The sequence below is a fragment of the Euleptes europaea genome, chromosome 4, assembly GCF_029931775.1.
Source record: "Euleptes europaea isolate rEulEur1 chromosome 4, rEulEur1.hap1, whole genome shotgun sequence".
NCBI lineage: Eukaryota > Metazoa > Chordata > Lepidosauria > Squamata > Sphaerodactylidae > Euleptes > Euleptes europaea.
In genome coordinates this window covers 10131476-10155019 of record NC_079315.1, presented here as the reverse complement: position 1 = coordinate 10155019, position 23544 = coordinate 10131476, and the positions used below count along the sequence as shown (strand labels likewise).

Sequence of the window (23544 nt, the reverse complement as noted above, 5' to 3'; positions counted from 1 at the left end):
TGGAGGATTCATGTATAGGAAATGCTGATAATAGTGATAATTTCCCAACATGGCCACCAATCGAACCCTCAGAGATTTATGCATGCCTTTCCCGCCCATCAGAGGTTGCCTTGCTCTTGTTAGCCAAATTGCTCCTTTATATGGGGAAATTAGCTGAGCAATCGGTAACTATGTATTTTTATAGCGGGGTCGCACTCAGCTATACCAGAATCCGTTTAATGAGACCTTGAATAAAGACAATGGTTTCCAAATTAAATAGTGTTTATGTCTTTCTCATTCAATTCAGTGATGCACACAAACATACAGAGAGTCTAGGAATATCAAGAGAGTAGTACAAGCACAGTTGCCAACGTGGCAGGAGGTCGTTGGTTGGGTATATTTACCGTATCTAGATGATGTCTTGTCCAAATTCACGTAGACTAAGACAGATTGAAAAGTAAAAGCCAAGATGGGGGCAGGGGATCCCGTAGACTTGACCAGCAAGACGGGAGGGAGCGTGGCTAGGCTGCGCAAACCAAACCAACAGAGTAACGGCAAAGGTGCCAGGAAAGACCTAAGGTTGGGATCCAAGAGAGAGATATGGGCTGGGGGCACACCAGATATACTGTTTTTTTCTGGGGGTGGGGAGAGGGGTTTCACCCCTCCTAGGTTCCCAGGTGGCAAAAGGTGACAAAGAACTAAGCTGTGGCTACAGGGGTGGGGTAGTGAGAATTTGGAAATCTATTCTAATTCCAATGGCTTTTGCAACCCGTGATGAACTGGAAATTCTCTGCTGAGATTAACCCACTGGAACAATAAGTGCGATCTGTGTAAACATCCTGAAATCGCTGCTGCTGAACTGGAGGAATGACTCGTCCTGATATCTGGATTGCTGCTGACGGCCCATTAAGCGGTGGATGTTGCAAGAGGGGTGTGTGTTTGGCACTGACTACGTGACACACTGCTTTTCATGACATGGCTGCGGCTGGAACAGAGTCTGTACAGGAACATGGCTTCCCTCTGGTTCACCGGAGGCTGCCCCTGCGTCTGCTTCCTGGCTGCTAACTGCACGGCGCTCGCAGGAGCGGCTGAGTCCGTTACAACGGAGCGCACAGCGACCGTCCCGTAGCGTTTGGGGTGGGCGCGCAGCCAGCACAGTAGTCAAGTGCCTGCATAGCAGGTTGCCAGATCCCGTCCAGGAGGTCTGGGCAGGCCCGTATGCTATCACTCTCCCCGTGCGTTTTGCCCGCGTTTTCCGGATGCAGTTTTAGCCAGAATCTGGAAAATGCGGGCAAAACATGCAGGGAGAGCGAGGCGACCTTTGACGAGCGGAAAAGGCATGCATAATCAAAAGGAAGCCCCGAAGCAGTCGGTGGGGGTGACTGCAGGGAAACGTCTCTGCATAAAAGGCCCAAATCTTTATCTGAGGCAAATCTACATTTGTACACTAGGAAGAAAGCTGTGTAAAAGTTCCATTGGGACTATGAACTCACATGAAGCTGCCTTATATTGAATCAGACCATTGGCTCATCAAGGTCAGGATTGTGTACTCAGACTGGCAGCGGCTCTCCAGAGCCTCCAGTAGAAGTTTTCCATATCTTCTCCTACCTGATTTTTTTAACAGCAGATGACGAGAATTGAACCTGGGACCTTCTGCATGCAAAGCAGACGCTCTACCGCTGAGCCACAGCCCCTTCCTAAAGTAAGGACTTCAAGAAAGGGGATGTCTGGGTATGAAGTCTCTGTTCCTCTGTGGGGAGGGGCTGTGGCTCAGTGGTAGAGCATCTGCTTAGCATGCAAAAGGTCCCAGGTTCAAATCCCCAGCATCTCCAGTTAAAGGGACTAGGCAAGTTGGTGATGGGAAAGACCTCTGCCTGAGGCCCTGGAGATCCGCTGCCGGTCAGAGTAGACAATGGGTGAAAACGCATGGTCGCTTTATCCTCCTTTAATCCCTGTTTCAGCCAGGATTCAGCCAGGATCGAATGCATGCGTTTTGCCTAATGTGCGTTCGATCCTGGCTAAAACAGGGATTAAAGGAGGATAAAGTGACCATGCGTTTTCGCCCAATAACGACTTTGATGGACCAAGGGTCTGATTCAGTAGAAGGCAGCTTCATGTGTATCAGAGGCACAAGAAACCATCAGAACCATACACCAAAATAGGCTAGAATTAAAATAAGCCCTAACTTTGATCTAAAAGGGTTCCAGTGGTATCTTCAGTCAATAGAAAACAAAATCCTGCTGACAGCTTGCAGAAGGGTTGCCCAGGGTCCTACTCTCTCTATGGTCATTTACTCATGGGAGTTTTACTTGGGGGTCTGTTGCGAAATCAAAAATTGCTACGCACCAGCAAAAGTCACCAAGCTCAAATCAGGAAGCATTTGAGGCCCCGACCCTTGAAACACTACTTTGTAATTGGCTGTAATGCTTACTGTGAGAGAGATGTCCAGTTTCCCTTCCCCCCACCCCGCAAGGAAACCCAAGTGCCGTTTTAAAAACAATTTCCCAACACAGAGCTCTTTAAAAGGAATGGGGTGGGATGGGAGAAGAAACCCAAGCATCCTTTAAAAACCCATTACTAATGTCTGCTCAGAAAGAAATCAGGAAGTGTTTGAGTCCCCTCTCACTGAAACACTGCTTTGTAATTGGCTGTAGAGCTTACTGTGAGAGAAATGTCCCCCCCCACACACACACAGCTCCCCGTTCTGCCCTTTCACCTGGGCTGATCTCAGGGGAGATGGAAGCATTGGGTTATAACAGGAATGGGAAAACCCGGGATCTGCCAGGGCTGGGCACAAGGTCATCTCTAATGGACGGAAAACTCATGCATAACTCCAAGGAACAACCGAGACAGACGGGGGGCGAACGTGAGTGAAAGTGCCCATGCATAAAGGACCTATGTCCTCCCTACGTGTGTATCCTTAGCTCAGGGTCAGGCCCTTCACAACCGTGTGCTCCCCCAGTAAGCATGGCTGTAGAAACTAGCCGCAAACAGCCTTGTTTTGCTGAGATGAGGGGCTTGTGCTGTTTCCATAGTCACCCAGTTACCTTCTTTTGTAAAAACTCGATGCCGAATTCCGATCTGAAATAAGGGGGGATATCTTTCTTCCCCAAGCGCATGAAACACTGCTTTCCATCCTCAATTTCCTGCCTAAAAAAAGTTTTTGAGAGGGAGGAAAACGTGTAAACACTACAATTATTTCATGTTGCTTTTTAACTGCTTATTAAACGTCTTTGCCCACCGTTAGAATGTTTAAAAACGAGACAAAAAAATGGAAGAAACTGATTATCAAAACGATGGATGCCATCACTAGAAAACACTAATATTTTTTCTCAATACTGCCAAAATGATGAAGAAGAAAACCGAGAGGTTATGTGAGTCAGCGTGTGTAATGGTTAAAAACGGTGGACTCTAATCTGGAGAACCGGGTTTGTTCCCCCACTCCTCCACATGAAGCCTGCTGGGTGACCTTGGGCTAGTCACAGTTCCCTCCAAACTCTCTCAGCCCCACCTATGCCAAACTGGCTCTTCCTACAATAGTGCCTCTCTTTGACCTAGGCCTTGACGTCGCCTTATGGACCTAAAGGTACAACTAGAAGAGAAGCATCATCTTCTAACTGCTGAAAACTGACGACGACTTTAGAATTTACACTGCAGAAAAGACAGTAGCAGAACCCTGACTCAACTCGACTGGCTTCTCCGCAGGCTTTTCCCTCCAGGGCTTTCAGGCTAGTGAGCGGCTTCTGAATTTTACCCTGCCGGTCTCTGCTAACGTTTTACCTGGTCTGTCCTAATTTGATCTCCCAGGAAGTCACCTCCGCTGCCTCTTCCTGGCTGCATGAGGGGAAATGAAAAAGGCCATAAAATATAATTTCGTAAACACCAAGGGGTTACAGAATAACATGTGAAATGTTTTTTTAACAAGGTTGCAGTCACGTGAAGTCATTTCCACAGTAGTCTTATTGAACAACACCTGTGAATGACACTCGCAAAACCAAGGGATCTTTTTTGACTCGACGGGCATTTTTAACTACACCTTTCATGTTTTGCAAAGGAAACTGATGAAACCTTGAAGGTAAACCGCTGTAACCTCAAGAAGTTTCTTTGCTGTGCCGATTCACCACAACAGCAACATGGCTTCCACGTGGCAGGTATCCCCACATTCTCCCTGTTTAAGTCTGCAATCCTGAAGGGGCCCCCAAATCTCCTTAGGAGCTGGAGTGACCCCCGCTCTAGTGTAGGTGCCACTTTATCATGGAATAAAATGGCACCCACGCCGGCGCGGGGGCAAACACATTGGTGTCCGGGAGCCACAGAGCTCCACTGCCCCCCGCCACCAGCGCAACCACTCCAGGAACCAAATCCCAGAAGAGAACGCCTGCGTCAGCATGGGAGAGGTGTTCTCGGAGAGTTTCTGGGTGAAGTTGCATCCCGACGTTTCCTAGGAAGACTTTGTTTACGGGGTGGTTTGCCAGTGCCTTCCCCAGTCATCTTCCCTTTACCCCCAGCAAGCTGGGTCCTCATTTTACCAACCTGGGAAGGATGGAAGGCTGAGTCAACCTTGAGCCGGCTACCTGAAGCCGACTTCAGTCGGGATCGAACTCAGGTTCGAGCAGAGCTTTTGACTGCAGTACTGCAGCTTTACCACTTAGGTTCTAAGAAGGTTCTAAGGTTCTAAGAAGAACCTTAGGAGTGCATTTATGTTAATCTTGGCCGCTTCGGTTACTGAGCGGACATGAGCTTTCCAATTGAGATTGTAGGTGAACATGACTCCCAGGTATTTAAAATTCAGCACGTGCCCAATTTCCCCTCCCTTAAGGTTCTAATCCTTCTGTCCAGGTTGAGACCTAGAGAAAATCATTATTTTAGATTTGACATAATTTACTGATAGACCCTCCTGGGAGCAGTCATCAATGAACGCATTTAATGCCCTGCGGAGTCCAACTTCTGATCTTGGTAACAGCACAGTGTCATCCGCATACAACAATACCGGAATTTCACGTCCTGCCAATATGGATGTGTGAAAAGATAATTTTTGTAAGTAGGGGATCATGTCATTCAGACAGAGATTAAAAAGTAGAGGGGCTAATAGGCAACCTTGTTTGACACCTTTTAGCAGGGGGATAGGTTTAGTTAATTGGTCGTCCAAGCCACAGCGAACTTGTGCCGTTGGGTTCGCATATAATTTAAAGATCAGCCACAAGAGCCTTTTATCTATTGTTGAATCAGTCAAAGACGGGATCTTGGGACAGAAAGCAGTAGTTTATTCTCGTTTCCCTGATCCTAGCTATGATTTATGGCAGCACCTCACCCCACCAGATGCTCTTACCGGAATCTCTGCCAATATTCTTCAGCCCTCTTTGCGGCTGTGCTGGCCTGCGGATGCTGGGACTCCGGAGAGAATGCCTGCTCATATATTTCAGCAATCTGAGCTGCAAAACCATGAAAGAAACTTGGTTGCTACTGTAAGTTCAACGGGACAGAAATCAGCTGTGACCAATCTCCTGTCTTTTTAAAAAAAGTTGCTACTTACCACGAACCTTTATTTTTTTCCTCAGGGACTGACTCCTCCTATCCGTTCTTTGAGAGAAATCTTTGATCCCTCTGATGTGGAGAAGGCCCACCAAGGTTTGGAATATACTATAACATGCAATCCTAACTAGCAAAAAGCCCTTTAACTTGACAACAAGCAGGAAAAGAGGCTAAACTAGTGGTTAGAAGTGGTGGACTCTATTCTGGAGAAGCGGGTTTGATTCCCCACTCCTCCACATGAGCGGTATACTCCATTCTGGTGAACCAGGTTGGTTTCCCCTCTCCTACACATGAAGCCAGCTGGATGAGATTGGGCTAGTCACAGTTCTTTATGAACTCTCTCAGCCTCACCTACCTCACAAGGTGTCTGCTATGGGGAGAGGAAGGGAAGGAGATTGTAAGCCAGTTTGATTCTCCTTTAAAAAAGATAGAGGTCATTTATGCATGGTCAGTTTTGATGCTTGTTCAAAGCTCTTTTTTTTAATGCAACTTTAAAAATGCCTATTCACGGAGTTCTGGACCACGCTTGGAGGGAGGCCCATTTCCTAAGGAGAGCCAGAGTGGTGTAGTGGTTAAGAGCAGTGGACTCCAATCTGGTGAACTAGGTTGGTTTCCCCATTCCTGCATATGAAACCAGCTGGGTGACCTTGCACTAGTCACAGTTCTCTCAGCCTCACCTACCTCACATGAACACACATGAAGCTGCCTTCTACTGAATCAGACCCTTGGTCCATCAGAGTCAATATTACCTACTCAGACTGGCAGCGGCTCTCCAGGGTCTCAGGGAGGGGTCTTTCACATCACCAACTTGCCTAGTCCCTTTAATTGGAGATGCCGAGGGTTAAACCTGGTACCCTCTGCATGCCAAGCAGATGCTCTGCCACTGAGCCACGGCCCCTCTCCATGACTCTCCAGGGTCTCAGGCAGGGGTCTTTCACATCACCTACTTGCCTAGTCACTTTAATTGGAGATGCCGGGGATTGAACCCGGGACCTTCTGCATGCCAAGCAGATGCTCTACCACTGAGCCACGGCCCCTCCCCACCTCACAAGGCATCTGTTGTGTGGAAAAGAAGGGAAGGAGATTGTAAGCCGCTTTTATTCTCCTTACAAGGTAGAGAAAAGCGGCATATGAAAAACCAACTCTTCTTCTTCTCTCAACACTGCCTCTCCAAACCTATGTGGCCCCGTCATGTGGCCCCGTCATCTGCCTCGACTTTGGCATTCTCTGTGTGCAATAGAACAATGACAAAATGAAGACACACCCCACTTGCTGTGGAGGGCACACAAGTGTGGAGAGCCAAGGCTGAGAGATATGCATACGAAATGGGCCTCCTTCCTGGAGCGGTCAGAACTCCATCACCTGAAGGAAATGGTGGAAAGTGACTCAGATCTCCAGCCAGCTGAAGCCCATTTTATCTCCTCTCATACTTAACACATCACAGTCTAGAAAAAAAAGGAAGGAGCTATGAAAATAGTAGAGGCAGGCCGTTTATGCTTGGTAATTAGCAGCGCGTTCCAGGCTGAAGTGCCCACCATACTTTTTTCGAGTTCTTCACGCTGAACTGTCATTCCAGAAGTCACTGTGAAGCCGGTGCATACCTGCTCCGCATTTCTTAAGAGCCCCTTTAACGCAACCTTTTTTTAATTTGCTCTGCCCCCGCCTTGAAGCATCCACTCAAGGAAGCAGGAAGAATCACAAACAATGATTGCTAATGGCTATGCAAACGAAGGAAAAAAGGAGCAGGTGAGGGGAGTGTAGAATTTGTTTGACTTTCTCCTTTTGAATCGGGACTGTGAATAGGCATTTTAAAGGTCGGATTAAAAAAAGGAGCTTTGAGTGAGCATCAAAATCAACCCTGAATAAATGGCCGCAGATGAAGGCAACTGTTAAAGAAAAGAAGCATTTTAAAAATCCAAGATGAATAAAAATCTTAGTAGTTACCTCCACTGCAGAGATCCTCTGAAGATTCTTCAACAGTAGGGAAAGACTGCAAAACAACACCAAAGCCATTTGTACAACATGATTCCAAAAAACATCTGTTTTGAGACATGTGAGCTTCCCAAAATGTGTTGGTATCCCTTAGTGTTGTGGGGCTGAGACTTCTGGCCACTAGAGGACCTCCAATAAGGGTCTAAAATATTAGATGCAGTGCCTGCAACTCCTGCAGCCAACAAGTTGCGTCTGGCAGATGGAGAGAACTGGGAAACCTCAGCAAGGAGGTATAAGGAATGTTTTGTAACAGGACTTGTTCCAGGGATGGTTGTTTTTGCCAGGGTAACTGTTACCTGAGGATGGTGAGAAAGGCAAAAGAATGCTGAGGGGGTGCAGAAAGGTGGCAGTGGTACAAAGGAGGAGGAGGAGGAGAAGGAGGACAGGGAGCTGTTCCTGTCAGCAGCAGAGGATAGGACTCGCAATAATGGGTTTAAACTCACTGGCAGTGTTTAAGAAGAGGCTGGACAAACACTTGTCAGGCTGATCCTGCATTAAGCAGTGGGTTGGACTAAATGGCCTCTATGGCCCAACTCTATGATTCAATGAAAACATGTTTATTTGTTCAGCCTCCAGGGAAGGGTCCACCAGGGTCATCTAGTCCCACCCTCTGCACAATGCAGGAAATTCACAACTACCTCCCCCCCACCACACACACCCAGTGACCCCCTACTCAATGCCCAGAAGATGGCCAAGATGCCCTCCCTCTCATGAACTGCGCCTAAGGTCATAGAATCAGCATTGCTGACAGATGGCCATCTAGCCTCTGCTTAAACCCCTCCAGGGAAGGAGAGCTTACCACCTCTCAAGGAAGCCTGTTCCACCGAGGAACCGCTCTGTTAGAAAGTTCTTCCTAATGTCTAGACGGAAAGTCTTTTGATTTAGTTTCAACCCATTGGTTCTGGTCGATCTTCTGGGGCAACAGAAAACAACTCATATTTGGAGATTTGGTTGCTGCCTCTATGTGTTCTATCTGACTACGTGTTATTTTTAGATGCCCTAAATTCTTCAGTGTGGATTTCACTGTTTTATCTTTTTATTTTCTAAAGGTAAAAAAAGGTAAGGTCTCCTGTGCAAGCACCGGGTAATTCCTGACCGATGGGGTGACATCACATCCCAACGTTTCCTAGGCAGATTTTGTTTACTGGGTGGTTTGCCAGTGCCTTCCCCAGTCATCTTCCCTTTACCCCCAGCAAGCCGGGTCCTCGTTTTACCGACCTCAGAAGGGTGGAAGGCGGAGTCAACCTTGAGCCGGCTACCTGAAACCGACTTCCGTTGGGATTGAACTCAGGTCGTGAGCAGAGCTTGGAATGCAGTACTGCAGCTTACCACTCTGCGCCACAGGGCTCTTTTATTTTTTACAGCTCACTTATTGGCCAAAACGTTAAAAAGGTATCTTTCTAAATACATAAATTTTAATTATTTTCCTTCCCAATGTTTGCGTGGAATTATTTTATATAGAAGTTTGATACTAATAGTGGTGGCAATATAATTTTGTCCAAGCACAAATCCTAAATTTCAATAATCTACCCAGAAAGAGACAGTATTATGTAGTGGTTAGAATCCTGGATTGGGATATGGAAGTCCTGGGTTCAAATCCCCGCTCTGCCAAGTAAGCTTGCTGGGTGACCTTGGGCCTTCATACACTTGAAGCCTAACCTACCTCGCAGGATTGTTGTGAGGAGAACATTGTAAGCTGTTTTTGGCTTGCACTAGAGAGAAAGGCAGAGTAGAAAGAACGGAAGATAGAAAAATGTGACAGTCCTCACCATCACTAGCTTGAGAAGGTTTGCAGCATTCTTCCTCTCCTCTTCAGTTCTTGGATCTTTAATAATCATTTCTTGCATCTCATCTTCTTGCTTTATCACTTTCTCTATGTACGCCTAACAGGGGAGTGGAGAAGGAATGGGAATATAGAGAACAGCATGTTTTTTAGTAAATTGCAGAAACTGTTATTTCATCCCATACATCCACATGAATGACTTCTGCTCCGGAGTCTGATCTGGAGAACTGGGTTTGATTCCCCACTCCTCCACATGAAGCCGGCTGGGTGGCCTTGGGCTAGTCACAGATCCCTTAGAGCTCTCTCAGCCCCACCTACCTCACAGGGTGTCTGTTGCGGGGAGGGGAAGGGAAGGTGATTGTAAGCCAGTTTGATTTTTCCTTAAGTGGTAGAGAAAGTCGGCATATAAAAACCAACTCTTCCTCTTCTTCTTCCTCCTGCAGATTTCGCCATTGTCTATATATTCAGGTCTTCACAGGGTCTGCCTTACCTTGACAGAAAGCTGCAGGAGGTGTCTCCTCTCGTCGCTCACTGGCTCGTACTGTATCAGGCGACGAATCTGGAGCACATCTGGATTTTTCTTTATAGGTGGAACAGCGCCGGCTAACTCCTTGAATTCCATGTTCAGGCCTTTCCAAGCGTGCATCCCAAAAGGAGGGCCTGGAGTCTTTCTCTGAACCCACAGGACAAGGAGAAGAGCAGACAATTATTCATTACGCATTCTGGTGTGTGTGTGTGTGTGTGTGTGTGGCTTCCTTCCAAGTAACTGGCGTAGGAGCGGTCCATGATAGAATCTGTTTCTAGCCAATCACAAAAGATGCCCTGCTGTTTCCCATATAAAATCAAAATCCATGCAACCTCTTGTATTAGGATCAGGCATTACATGTGGTTTATGGTCTGCTGTGAACCAGTAGGGCTACCAACTTTTTGTTTGTTTTGTTTTCAAACCAGGAATTCTATTTCAGGATTTGAATAATAGAATCATAGAGTTGGAAGGGTCCACCAGGGTCATCTAGTCCCACCCCCTGCACAATGCAGGAAATTCACAACTACCTCCCCCCTCCACACACCCCCAGTGACCCCTACTCCATGCCCAGAAGATGGCCAAGATGCCCTCCCTCTCATCATCTGCCTAACGTCATAGAATCAGCATTGCTGACAGATGGCCATCTAGCCTCTGCTTAAAAGCCTCCAGGGAAAGAGAGCTCACCACCTCCTGAGGAAGCCTGTTCCACTGAGGAACCGCTCAAACTGTTAGCAGATTCTTCCTATGAACTTAAAAGTGTAGTGAATTACTGCTTTTGAAGCCACAATTATGCAGGCGTTTCTCACAGGGCACATTAAACACTGTCACTGTTTTTACAGCCAGCAAGCTGATTATCAAGTGGGAGGCTCTGAAAAACAATGACAGATCTTTCTGCCATAGTAAGAACGTTTAGGGCCAAAACTGATTTGAAATGTGACACAAACCAGGTCACAGGTGCCCGACTCAACTGCCAGGCACATGTTCATGTGGGCCTAACTAGGATTGCCAACCTCCAGGTAGTAGCGGGAGACCACCCACTATTACATCTGATCTCCAGGAAATAGAAATCAGTTCCTCTGGAGAAATTGGCTGCTTTGGCAATTGGACTCTATGGCACTGAAGTCCCTCCACTCTTCAAACCCCGCCCTCCTCAGACTCCACCCCCAAAATCCCCAGGTATTTCCCAACCTGGAGCTGGCAACCCTAGGCCTAACTTTTAAAAACCTCTCCAAATTGTGTGAGGTGGAAGAAGAAGAAGAGTTGGTTTTTATATGCTGACTTTCTCTACCACTTAAGGGAGACTCAAACCGGCTTACAATCACCTTCCCTTCCCCTCCCCACAACAAACACCCTGTGAGGTGGGTGGGGCTGAGAGAATGTGACTTGCCCAAGGTCACCCAGCTGGCTTCATGTGTAGGAGTGGGAGAAACTAATCCAGTTCATCAGATTAGCCTCCGCCGCTCCTGTGGAGGAGTGGGGAATCAAAACCCGGTTCTCCAGATCAGACTCCACCGCTCCAAAGCACCGCTCTTAACCACTACACCACGCCGGCAGCGTTATTTGTGTTTCTTCTTTGGCTCTGCAGAAGAAACGCTGGGTTCACTAAATGAGACAAATAACAAATGAAAGCTTCTGAAAAGCAAAGCTCACAGCAGGTGAGAGTCTGAAGGGTGCTCTTCCGTTCCTATGCACAGTTTACTCCCCTCACCGATCATCGGCTTGGTACGACCAAAAGAGATGCTCCGCGGCACACTTCAGTCTGGCTTAATAGGCAACTGCCATTACTACTAGGTGAATATTCGGGGAAGAAGAAGACTTGGCTTTTATGCGCCTATTTCCTCTACCTTTTAAGGAGAATCAAAGCGGCTTACGATTGATCGCCTTCCCTTTCTCTCCCCACAGCAGACACCTTGTGAGGTAGGTGAGGCTGAGAAAGCTCTGAGAGAACTGTGAGTGGCCCAAGGTCACCCAGCAGGCTTCACACAGAGAAGTGGGGAAACCAACCCTGTTCACCAGATTAGAGTCCATAGCTCTTAACCACGACACAATGCTGGGAAATAAGTAGTGCCTTTGTCCGAGCCCCTTTGTTTGCCAATTTGGTTTCCCTTTGCAAGGTAGTTTGTTGGGGTGATACTGCTAATTAAAGAATGCTCTGAGCATCTTCCAAGAGCTGTAGGGCCCCAAAAGACTTTGAGATCACTGCCATGATAATGATAATTTAATCTCTAAGATGTACAAGTTACTGTTAGAACTTTATTGTGAGCAGGAAAGAATAAAACCCACTATGATTAGTTGGGCACAAATGTTGGGCCATGATACGTTGTTAAATAAATGGGAAAGTCTCTGGTCATGAGATATGAAACCCATACTTTCTCAATCATTAAGAGAAAATATCTACAAGATGATGTATAGGTGGTATCTAACACCTAAAAAACTGGCAATGACTTACAAATCAATGTCCCCGAAGTGTTGGAAATGTAATTCCAAAATAGGTTCATTTCATCATATGTGGTGGACTTGTGAAAAAGTGAAAAATTTCTGGGACATGATTTACAATGAAATAAGATTGGTTATACAAAACAATGTACCTAAAACACCTGAGATGATGTCATTAAGTATGATACCAGACTCTATTTTAACTCAAAGAACATTTCTGATTTATGCTACTACTGCTGCAAGATTAATATATGCAGCTAAATGGAAGACAATAGAAATTCCAGACAAAAAAGAGTGGATACAAAAGATGTTAGAATTGATGGAAATGGCAAAACTTACTGCTTTGATAAACCACAAAGACAATGTACAATTTATGGGTGAATGGGAGGAATGGAGGGTTTACTTTGAAAATGAATTTCAAATGGGGACGTTCAAAGGTTATTCATTGATCTAATACATTTCTTATTATTATAATTAATTCCTAATAATTAATAGTTACAATTACTACCGGTATATTATGATTAATCTGAAATAATGAAATCTATTATCTCAAATAGTACGTAATAACAATTTAATTGATAGCGAATAAAGAATCTATACTTAATTATATAAAATACTATTAGGATTAGAATTTTTTATACAAAGGAGTACATAAATTTATAATAAGATGGAGGGGGTGAAGGGGAAGTTTCAATTTTTATTTAAAGATAAAATGTACTTTCAACAATATTATATTTTCCTTTTTTTCTTTGTTGATGATTTTTATCAATTGTTGAAATGTTTGAATGTTTGAATATAATATTATGGAAACCAATAAAATGTTTTTTTTTTAAAAAGAGATCACTGCCATGATGGTCAAGTATGAAGGAAACAGTCTGAAAATTGCATACCTCAACTGGAGGGAAATTTTCCCAGGCCCTCGACTGGAGATTATAAGGGATAATACTGACAGAGTCTCTCTTCATTACCCATCGAGATGCCCCATCCAGAGGACAGAGGACCGTGATGCTCAGGATGCCTGGTAACAAAAGGCAAACGGAGAATGTGAACGTGCCGCTGAGTTGACCTGACAGACCTTCGGTCTCAAGCGGCCACTAACGAGACCTTCCCATAGGTGGGAAGCGTGGGGCCTCTTGCAAATGTACTAGAAGAAGAAGAGTTGGTTTTTATATGCCGACTTTCTCTACCACTTAAGGGAGACTCAAACCGGCTTCCAATTGCCTTCCCTTCCCCTCCCCACAACAGACACCCTGTGAGGTAGGTGGGGCGGAGAGAGCTCTAACAGAGCAGTGACTCGCCCAAGGTCACTCAGCTGGCTTTGTGTGGAGGAGTGGGGAAACCAATCCAGTTCCCCGGATTAGCCTCCACCGCTCATGTGGAGGAGTGGGGAATCAAACCTGGTTCTCCAGATCAGAGTCCACTGCTCCAAACCACCACTCTTAACCACTACACCACGCTGGGTGAAGAACACTCCAGTGAGGTCCCAGCCTTTACAAATAATGCTGCTTCCTCCAAAGGTTTGTGCCGTACAGTCCATGCTACAGTTATTTATATTTATTTATTTTTTGGTTTTGTATCCCGCCCTCGTACCTGATCTACGCCGGGATCAGGGCAACCACCAACAAACATTATACATAATATCATATACAATAAAATACAGTTCAACAGTGGACATGCAATTCTAAAAACAGGCACAATTAAAATATCCACAAAGTCAAACAAAATCAGAAAAAAAGATCAGATGGAGGATTATCGCTAAGGTGTGCCACCAACGCATGGTGTCACCAGTTTGCTAGGGCCCTCCTTAGGGTTGCCAACCTCCAGGTACTAGATGGAGATCTCCTGCTATTACAACTGATCTCCAGCCGATAGAGATCACTTCCCCTGGAGAAAATGGCTGCTTTGGCAATTGGACTCTATGGCATTGAAGTCCCTCCCCAGGATGTACAGCAGGGGTGGGGAATGTCAGGCCCGGGGGCCATATAAGGCCTGCGAAATCATTTGGCTGGCCCTTCGTGGGTCCTGGCAGATCTCTAGCTCAGAAGGTTCTAAGACTGGCGATCCGTCCACTCCCCCAGATAGGAATAGCCTCTATTCAAGGCGGATGTGAGTTTGTTTTGCCGAGAAAAGGAACCTTCTTTCCCCCCTTGCAGAAGAGTGGTTAGCTATGGAGCTGCTAGGACCACCCAAGAAACCGTGTTAACCCTTTCCCACCTGGGCAGTGGAGAAATGTATTTCCTCTGTACTACAAGAGGACTGGGGGCGGAAGTGGCGACAATGGAGGGGTTAAAGGGGACAGGGCCAGAATGCGTGGCCTGCGAATGATGTTATAAATATCCAAATGGCCCTTGGCAGAAAAAAGGTTGCCCCCCACTCATGTACAGGATGCTTGTGGAACCCTGAGCCGGAAGGCATTTGCAATAGGAGATGCAACCAGGGGAAGTAGCGCAATTCCTCAGGAACAAAATAGTGTTCTTAGGGGGAAGTGACATGGGGATGCACCACCATTTTAAGGAGTGAGTTCCCACCTGGGGACACCTTTAAACTGTGCCCCCGATTCTGGTCAGGAACACTGCAGTGTGGGAAGAGGAGAGAATCCTGCCTCACCCTCACACTATTTTTCTGTCCTGAAACAGCAAAGGAGGGAACACAGCGCAAATAATGCCCTTCAGCACCATTCCCTCTCCTCTCCCCGTGCCGCAGTGGCTGTGACCAAAACTGGGCCCCCACGGCACAGTTGAAAGGGGTTCCTGGGTGGAAACTTATATCTGCAGATGGTGGCATGTCCCTGGAGTGAACTCGGGGGCGCCTGTCTTGTCTACTTTGGCTCTAAGTCCACTGAGTTCAATGGATTTAGAAGGGTATAACTGCATAGGACTGCGCTGTCAGAGAGCTATGGATCAGGAGATCTCTGGTGTGGAAGCTTTCATCTGCCATGAACTAGCTGACCTTCAGTACCCACATCAATATGGGCATAACACTAACCTACCTAACCAGCGAGATCCAGAGTGGTGTAGTGGTTTAGAGTGGTGGATTGAAGCGGTGGACTCTGATATGGAGAACCGGGTTTGATTCCCTGCGATGGTGGCTAATCTGGTGAACTGGATTTGTTTCCCCACTCCTACACACAAAGCCAGCTGGGTGACCTTGGGTTAGTCACAGCTCTCTCAGCCCCACCTAGCTCACAGGGTGTCTGTTGTGGGGAGGGGAAAGGAAGGTGATTGTAAGCCGTTTTGATTCTTCCTTAAGTGGTAGAGAAAGTTGGCATATAAAAACCAACTCTTCTTAACAGGTTTACAACAGGATTATGCATGTGAGGTGCTTGGAACACCCAAGACACAGAAATGCATAAGTGGTGTAGTGGTTAGAGTGTTGGACTAGGATTTGGGAGACCCAGGTTTGAATCCTTGCTCTGCCATGGAACCTTGCTTGGTGATCTTATCTGGTCACTTACTCTCAGCATCACCTACTGCGCAGGGTTGTGGTGAAAACAAAAATGAAGGCAAGGAGAACAACGCGAGCTCCTTCGGGTTCCTGCTGATGAGAATAGCAGGGTATGAATGAAATAAATAAAATGAATAAAATGAAAAGTAAAAACTTAACTGAGTGGAAAAGCAGGATAAGGGGAGGGGCCGTGGCTCAGTGGTAGAGCATCTGCTTGGCATGCAGAAGGTCCCAGGTTCAATCCCCAGCATCTCGTGTTAAGAAGAAGAAAAAGGGTTCTTATATGCCAACTTTCTCTACCTTTTAAAGGAGAATAAAACTAGCTTACAATCCCCTTCCCCTCCCCACGACAGACACCCTGTGAGGTAGGTGGGGCTGAAAGAGTTCGGCGAGAACTGTAACTAGCTGGCTTCATGTGGAGGAGTGGGGAATCAAACCCAGTTCTCCAGAGTCCACTGCTCTTAACCACTCCACCATGCTGGCTCTCCAGGGACCAGGCAAGTAGGTGATATGAAATACCTCTTCCTGAGTCCCTGGAGAGCCGCTGTCAGTCTGAGTAGTCAATACTGACTTTAATGGACCAAGGGTCTGATTCAGTATAAGGCAGCTACATTGTGTTCATGTGAATGAAAATGAAGCATTCCTACCTGGGCATTCTTGTATTGGCTCTTGCAGAACTGCTGTCACTGGATCACCATAAGCCATACACAGATATTCATCTGTGTCCCTGGTACGGAGGAGTTCAGTCCCCGAGCCATCAGCATGGACAATGAAGAACCTAAACAGCCAAGCCCACAAACGGGATCAGTTCAAGTTCGCAAAGCAGGTAACATGAGAGTAGAATTTCAGAAGATCATCAAAGGGTCAAAGGTAAGCTACTGAAGACAATTCCCTCCAGAGCATATACCTGGGTGCATGTTCCCCATATACAACCAGAGTCTGAATTTCTGTGGGTTCCAATTCCAGTTCCTTCTCGTCAGAATCGCAGCTGGCAATGAATTCGGATGTGCTGCCATCAGACATCACCTGCATTAAAAAAAAAAGGTGTTGCTGTCCTACAACTGCTGTGCTCTAAATACCTTCGGGCCACTTGGATCTTGGCCAGCGCAACTGCAGATGTCAGGACCAAGCCGAATCTCAACATAAGAACACAAAAGCATGTGGCTGCAGGCCATATTTTATGACATATACCCAATATTACAATTAACAACATCAATAATCGATGGGATTTGTTATTTGATAATGTAATTTGATAGTGTGAAGGTTATGTCTCGTATATATTATTGCAGAAGGTTTGATGTACATTTGTGGAAGCTCTGATGAAGGTTTGCCTGAAACGGGACCCGGAAGCTGGCAGCCCGTCGCCTGCCTGATTTACAGCTTCATTGTCTTCAATTTATGGTCACAGCTTCATTCTGGACCTTCGTGTGATTGCGCTTAAAAAAACAGAACAAGCATTGTACAAGAAATTTATATTTGCTGCTCGGAGGATTGACTGAATTACAGCTTCATTGCCTTTGATCAACGGTCAAAGCTTCAGCTTCGTTCTGGACTTTCAAGTGATTACTCTTTAAAGTAAGAGAACAAGCGTTGGATAATAATTTTGATATCAGCTAATTTGGACTATTATTGATGGTGTTAATTGCGATAGGAGCCCCGTGGCGCAGAGTGGTAAAGCTGCAGTACTGAAGTCAAAAGCTCTGCTCGCGACCTGAGTTCGATCCCGACGGAAGTCGATTTCAGGTAGAGCCGGCTCAAGGTTGACTCGGCCTTCCATCCTTCCCAGGTCAGTAAAATGAGTACCCAGCTTGCTGGGGGTAAAGGGAAGATGACTGGGGAAGGCACTGGCAAACCATCCCGTAACACAAAGTCTGCCTAGAAAACATAGGGATGTGACGTCACCCCATGGGTCAGGAATGACCCGGTGCTTGCACAGGAGACCTTTACCTTTACCTTTAAATTGTGATATTGGATGTATGTCCTAATATATGGCCTGTAGCCACATGCTTTTGTGTTCTTATGTTGAGGTAACTGTAGGTGCGGCATAACTACTCTCTCTCTTTTTAGGACCAAACTGAATGACATATTTTTTGGGTGAGTTGGGCGGAACTGGCTTTCCCTGCAGCCACACAGCAGGGAACGTCATTTTAAAAGCCTGTTGCAGCCCGATTTAGCTCAGAGCTATGGTGTGTGTGTGTGTGTGGGGGGGCTCTTGACATGCCTCCACACCATTTTCCTGAACAAATGACCCCAGTGGGGAGTTATTTACATACATTTGAAGCTACTCGTGGAGGACTCTGTACATCCACAGCTCCAAAATTATGCAGATAATTTTCCTCGGGGGGGTGCATTTTCTGCTCAAGAGCCCTTCCTCCCCTTAGGCCGCAGTTCCGAGCTGAGTTGGGTCCTAATAAAATTTAATATGATGTTCCCTCCAGCTGATGGATGGCTGCAGGGAAAATGAGAATCCCTGGACCTGACTCTCCCCAAAATGTATGGTATCGTTTGGTCCTCATGCTCAGCTGAAAGTAGGGGAAGGAACAGCCTAGGATCTAGAGAGTCACCGTCTGTCAATCACATTTTTGTCCCACCCTTTCTCCAAGGAATTCAGGGCAGCATTCTTGGTTCTTCTTTTCTCGTGTTATTCTCACATCAACCATGTGAGGTGGATTGGGCTGACAAAGGTCTTTTATGCATGGGAATTTTACCTGGGGTTTGAGGCTCTCTTGACCCACACTTTTCTGTTCTGAATCCTAAAAATGATCTGCATGTTATTGTTTGCCCTGGAGAAGGTCCTGGGGTTTCCAGAGGATCACCAGCAGAAATCCGGAAGTGTCTGAGTCCCTGCCCCTTGAAAATGCTGCCTTGTAATTGGCTGTAGTGCTTACTGTGAGAAAAACGTCATCCCCCCAAGCTCCCCTCTCCCCTGCTTTGGCTAATGCATGGGAATGGGGACGATTTGACCCATGCTGATCTCATGGGAGATCAAAGAATAGCATTACAACAGGATTGGGAAGACCCGGGCATTGCACGGGCTGGCCATGAGGTCATCTCTAAGGGAAGAAAACTCATGCATAACCCCAACGAAAACTGAGCCAGACAGGCGGAGAAAGTAAGTCAAAGTGCCCATGCATAAAAGACCAGGGAGTGATCTAAGGTCACCCAAGGAGCTATCTGGTACAGTGGGGATTTGAATCCAGGTCTCCTATGTCCTAGCCTGACACTCTGGCTCTCAAGGAGGCATAAGTCATGAATCAAGGGTCTCTGTTGCAATCAAGTTTGGCTTAAAATAGCAAGAATCTTTTAATCTGAAGTAGGGCTGAGCAGAAAGGTTTTCCTTTTGGCAAGGCAAGGCAAGGAAAAGGGGCAAGAGTGTCAGAGTTCAGGCAGAAGGTATTGTAACAAAGTTAATTCAGATCGATTTGATTCTTCCTCCCCTTACTGATGTAATCGGAAATCCAGATTAACAACAGTGATTCTGACTTTTTAACTTTTTTACATAGATTACCAACAGGGTGAGCGACAGAGAGACTATCCGAGACCTTTCCTCTTTAAAATGGGGCAGTAGCCTTTGTTCACTAAATTATATGTTATCTCACTCTTAAGATAAACTCTGTCTTCCAGAACTCTCCTGTATCATTATTCTAGGAATATATCCATTATTTAAATTTATCTCAATCGGTTAAAAATTATTTGATTTATCAGTCAAAACACTTTGATCGATTACAGTTCAAAGCAAAGACAAGCTTTTGAAAAAACACCGTGCAAATTATCTCAGCTATAAAGCTTAGTATTTTACCTTGAAAATGTTTCCCGCATTATCGGTCATCTCGCAGGCAATGTAGGAGTTGTGTTTCATAATGTATTTCCCTATCTGCTGGTCCTCCTTATTGGAAATAATTTCACATCTGCTTTTGTCAAATGCCTCTGGTGAGTAAACGGCGGTACAATGTTCATCAATGAAGAGGTGGCCTTTGTTCATGGGCAACACCTACCATAATAAAGAATGGAGATTTAGCCACAGGTAAATGTATCAAGCCCTGGCATGGATAGCTTAGGCTAGCCTGATCTCATCAGGGCCGTTAACACAGAAGCACCAGCCAAGCCTCCGGGACCGCTGCTCTCTGGCTCCAGATGCCAAGCCCTGCCCGGCCCTGGGAGTCCAAAGTGGTATTGGGGGGGGGGGAAGAGGGGCGCAGGATCAGGGGGCAGAGATTTGCCACCACTGCTGCTGCCGCCGGGGCCAGGTAGAGGCTTCTCCCAGCCACTTCCCGCAAGCTTCCCTGCTCCACGGCTCCCAAAAGCCGCCAGTTGTGCTGAGGACAGGGGAAAGAAGCATGGGCTCTGGGAGGGGCAATAGTTGCTGCTGCTGCTGCCATCGCCGGGGCCAGGAAGAGGCTTCTCCCTGGCAGGGAGTTGACCCGAGCACTGAAATGCACAGACTGACAGTCGCGGCTGCAGCGAGGTTTCAAAATAAATTGGGACGAAGGAGGACTCTGAAGATCCAGGGAAGTAGCAGAAGGAGGTAGGTTGATCACACGTGTGGGAGACGAGTGTGCACGTTGACTAGGGAAATGCGCTACCGTCGTGAGAGAATCGCCGGACAAAACGGCCATGCATTTTCGATCTCAGAAGCTAAGAAGGGTCGGCCCTGGTTAGTACTTGGATGGGTGCCTTCTACTGTGTCTGAGCATTGGTCCTTCTAGTTCAGAAGTCTCCAGCGCCTGAAGGTTTGTGAATATACAGTTGCTGCATCCACAGGGTATTGGATTTGTAAAAAACACGGAAAGACTCAGCAGGTGTGAGACTGAGGAGTCAGAAGACATTGTCATGCGTCGCCAATTTCAGACTCACTTGATATGTCCCTTGCGGCTTTGATATTATTGAGGTTCCGTCCGCAAAGATGGCGCAACAGGTGCTGTCTTCAGAGTTTGTTATGATAGTTGCAAAGTTCGGGTTCTCCACACGGATGCACTTCACCTGCCTTGTGATGATCTGGGGCTCAGTGTCTGTGAATGAAACCAGAAACCAACAAAACCATGGACGCTATACCCAACCAGTGAAAACAGGCTAGGATCCCAGAAGGTTGAGCCACAATAATTAAAAATTATGTTATAGATATTATAAAGTGCAATTGCGCTTCAAAAGAATTAAAAACATTAGCTTCAGTAGATAATTTGCGTACATATAAAAATCACATAAAACAGCTTCATTGGTGGCACTATAAAAACCACCAAGACCATTTGCGTTTTGGTCCAGAGGCCAATTTTTAAAAAATTATTGTGGCTAAATCTTCTATGAATGAAATCAGACCCATATACTTCAAACGTGCATTTATACAGATCAGTGGGAAAGTCTATGCAATGGAATAATATTATTTCTTAGAAATAGCTATTTCTCAGTAATTGTAAAGAGACAGGTTTTATATATTACTCATTTTCATGTAAATTAATATTAGTTATCAAGAAGAAGAGTTGGTTTTTATATGCCGACTTTCTCTACCGCTTAAGGGAGACTCAAACCAGCTTACAACCACCTTCCCTTCCCCTCCCCACAACAGACACCTTGTGAGGCAGGTGGGGCTGAGAGAGTTCTGAGAGAACAAGGTCACCCAGCTGGCTTCATGTGTAGGAGTGGGGAATCAAACCTGGTTCTTCAGATCAGAATCCACCGCTCCAAACCACCGCTCTTAACCACTACAACACACTGGCTCTCAATATGGATAATGTACTTGAAATTGTGGCCCTTATCTGGAGGGACAAGACTAGCCCAGTCTTGTCATATCTTGGAAGCTAAGCAGGGTCAGGCCTGGTTAGTACCTGGATGGGAGACCACTAAGGAAGTCCAGAGCTGCTTTGCAGAGCCAGGCAATGGCAAGCCATCTCTTGCCTTGAAACCCTATGGGGTCGCCACAAGGTCCCTCTTCTCAACCAGGGGGAGATTTTGGGGGCAGGGCCTGAAGAGGGCGGGGTTTGGGCAGGGGAGGGACTTCAATGCCATAGAGTTCAATTGCCAAAGCTGCCATTTTTCTCCAGGTGATCTGATCTCTATCAGCTGGAGATCAGTTGAATTAGCAGGAGATCTCCTGCTACTACCTGGCAGTTGGCAACCCTAGATGTCTCCCAGAGGCTCAGAACAAAGGGGGGCAAAGAAATGTCACCCCTCACAACTGCTCCAGTTCTAACGGGGTTAATTGATCTCCTCCAGGTCATGTACAGAATTTAGGGGTGTTCTTGAACCCAGTCTTCTTGTGGGAAATGAAACAGAAAAAGAAAGTAATAATACTTGCTGGTTAAGTGGAAACTGGAGCTGGGTGTTGAGACTAACAGAGGTGGTTTGCCATTGCCTTCCTCTGCATAGCGACCCTGGAATCCCTTGGCGGTCTCCCATCCAAGAACTAACCAGGGCTGACCCTGCTTAGCTTCTGAGATCTGATGAGATCAGGCTAGCCTGGGCCATCCTGTTCAGCGAATACTAAGATACTTAATACATATAGGTGATTTGGATGGCAGGCAAATGGGACCTCATTTGCTAAGGGCAGCAAGAATGACCAAAGATCAAAAATGAAAAAACAAAAACAAAACCTTCTGTAGAAAATTGCCTAAGATCTAGAATACAGTATCTACCCGTAAGTTGACCATTACGATATGGAGAAGAAGGAACAAGTGGACAAACTGTTCATTAGAAAGTAGACTTAATTGTGATATACTAGAATGAAAAGATACAAGGTGACACACTGCTATATTGTGGTAAGTTAATGAGGATGAATAAAGAGATTTAAAACACACAAAAGGAGGTGTTGATTTAAAATATTTCACGCTGTTCCTCCAGGGAATGTTGCTGAGAAGAAAAAGAAGAAGAGTCGGTTTTTATATGCCAACTTTCTCTATCTTTTAAGGAGAATCAGCCTGGCTGATTGCCAGGCGGCCTTCCCTTCCTCTTCCCACTAGATACCTTGTGAGGTAGGTGGGGCTGAGACAGTTCAGAGAGAACTGTGACTGGCCCAAGGTCACCCAGCAGGCTTCATGTGCAGGAGTGGGGAATCCAACCTGGTTCTCCAGTTTAGAGTCTGCCGCTCATGTGGAGGAGTGAGGAATCAAACCCAGTTCTCCAGATTAGAGTCCGCTGCTCATGTGGAGGAGTGGGGAATCAAACCTGGTCCTCCAGATTAGAGTCCACCATTCTTAACCACTACACCACACAGCACAAAATAAAACACCCAGCAATTATTTACAAGTAGAACATTGTCTGTGGCTCACAGACGAGAAATTAACCGAAACAGCAAATAAGGCAACGCAAAAGCAGTGAATGAATCGGAGGCAAGGCGGAAATTAATTTTTTTAAAAGCCTACTCCTTGCCAAGTGCCTGCCAGCCCTGAGGCTCCAAAGGGCGGTGGCTCCTGTCCAGAGGGTCAGGTGGTGCCTCTGTCAGCTCATTAACCCCTGACACACCAACAACAGTGTCAGCCTCCTGGTCATACCACAGACCCATGCAACAAGCGCATGTTTATACCTGCTTCCATGCAACAAGCGCAAAAAACATTTATACCTGCTTCCTCGCTGCCATCAGACAGTATTTCATCACACTCTTGGAAGAAGGTGGTTATCCTGGTGCCATCAGCATGGTCGACTATCCTGGAACCGTCCGCTTTCTCTACTATAACCACCCTGTCTTCCCGCATCGTCACGACCTGAAATAGCAAAAGATGATTACCGATGAGATTTTAGGGGTAGATTAATTTTCAGATATTAAAATCAGAAATAAAAAATGCTGTGTATTCTGGAAGGGCATGTTGGAGGAGAGTTTTCTGGACACCGTGGACAGCCAAAAAGACAAATAAGTGGGTTCTAG

General features: G+C 46.2%; 1 protein-coding gene across 1 annotated transcript in view; it reads right to left on the bottom strand.

The window, feature by feature from the left end:
• Positions 1–23544, bottom strand: part of SPAG17 (sperm associated antigen 17) — a 114195-nt gene that overhangs the window by 10557 nt on the left and 80094 nt on the right. Inside the window, exons 28-39 of the mRNA XM_056848401.1 lie at positions 23242–23383; positions 20547–20701; positions 19492–19683; positions 16600–16718; positions 16340–16470; positions 13139–13266; positions 9777–9959; positions 9273–9386; positions 7456–7501; positions 5309–5411; positions 3760–3813; positions 3027–3129 (exon numbers count right to left, since the gene is read on the bottom strand). Coding sequence (XP_056704379.1) covers positions 3027–3129; positions 3760–3813; positions 5309–5411; positions 7456–7501; positions 9273–9386; positions 9777–9959; positions 13139–13266; positions 16340–16470; positions 16600–16718; positions 19492–19683; positions 20547–20701; positions 23242–23383 — 1470 coding nt within the window. The remainder of the gene's footprint in view (positions 1–3026; positions 3130–3759; positions 3814–5308; positions 5412–7455; positions 7502–9272; positions 9387–9776; positions 9960–13138; positions 13267–16339; positions 16471–16599; positions 16719–19491; positions 19684–20546; positions 20702–23241; positions 23384–23544) is intronic.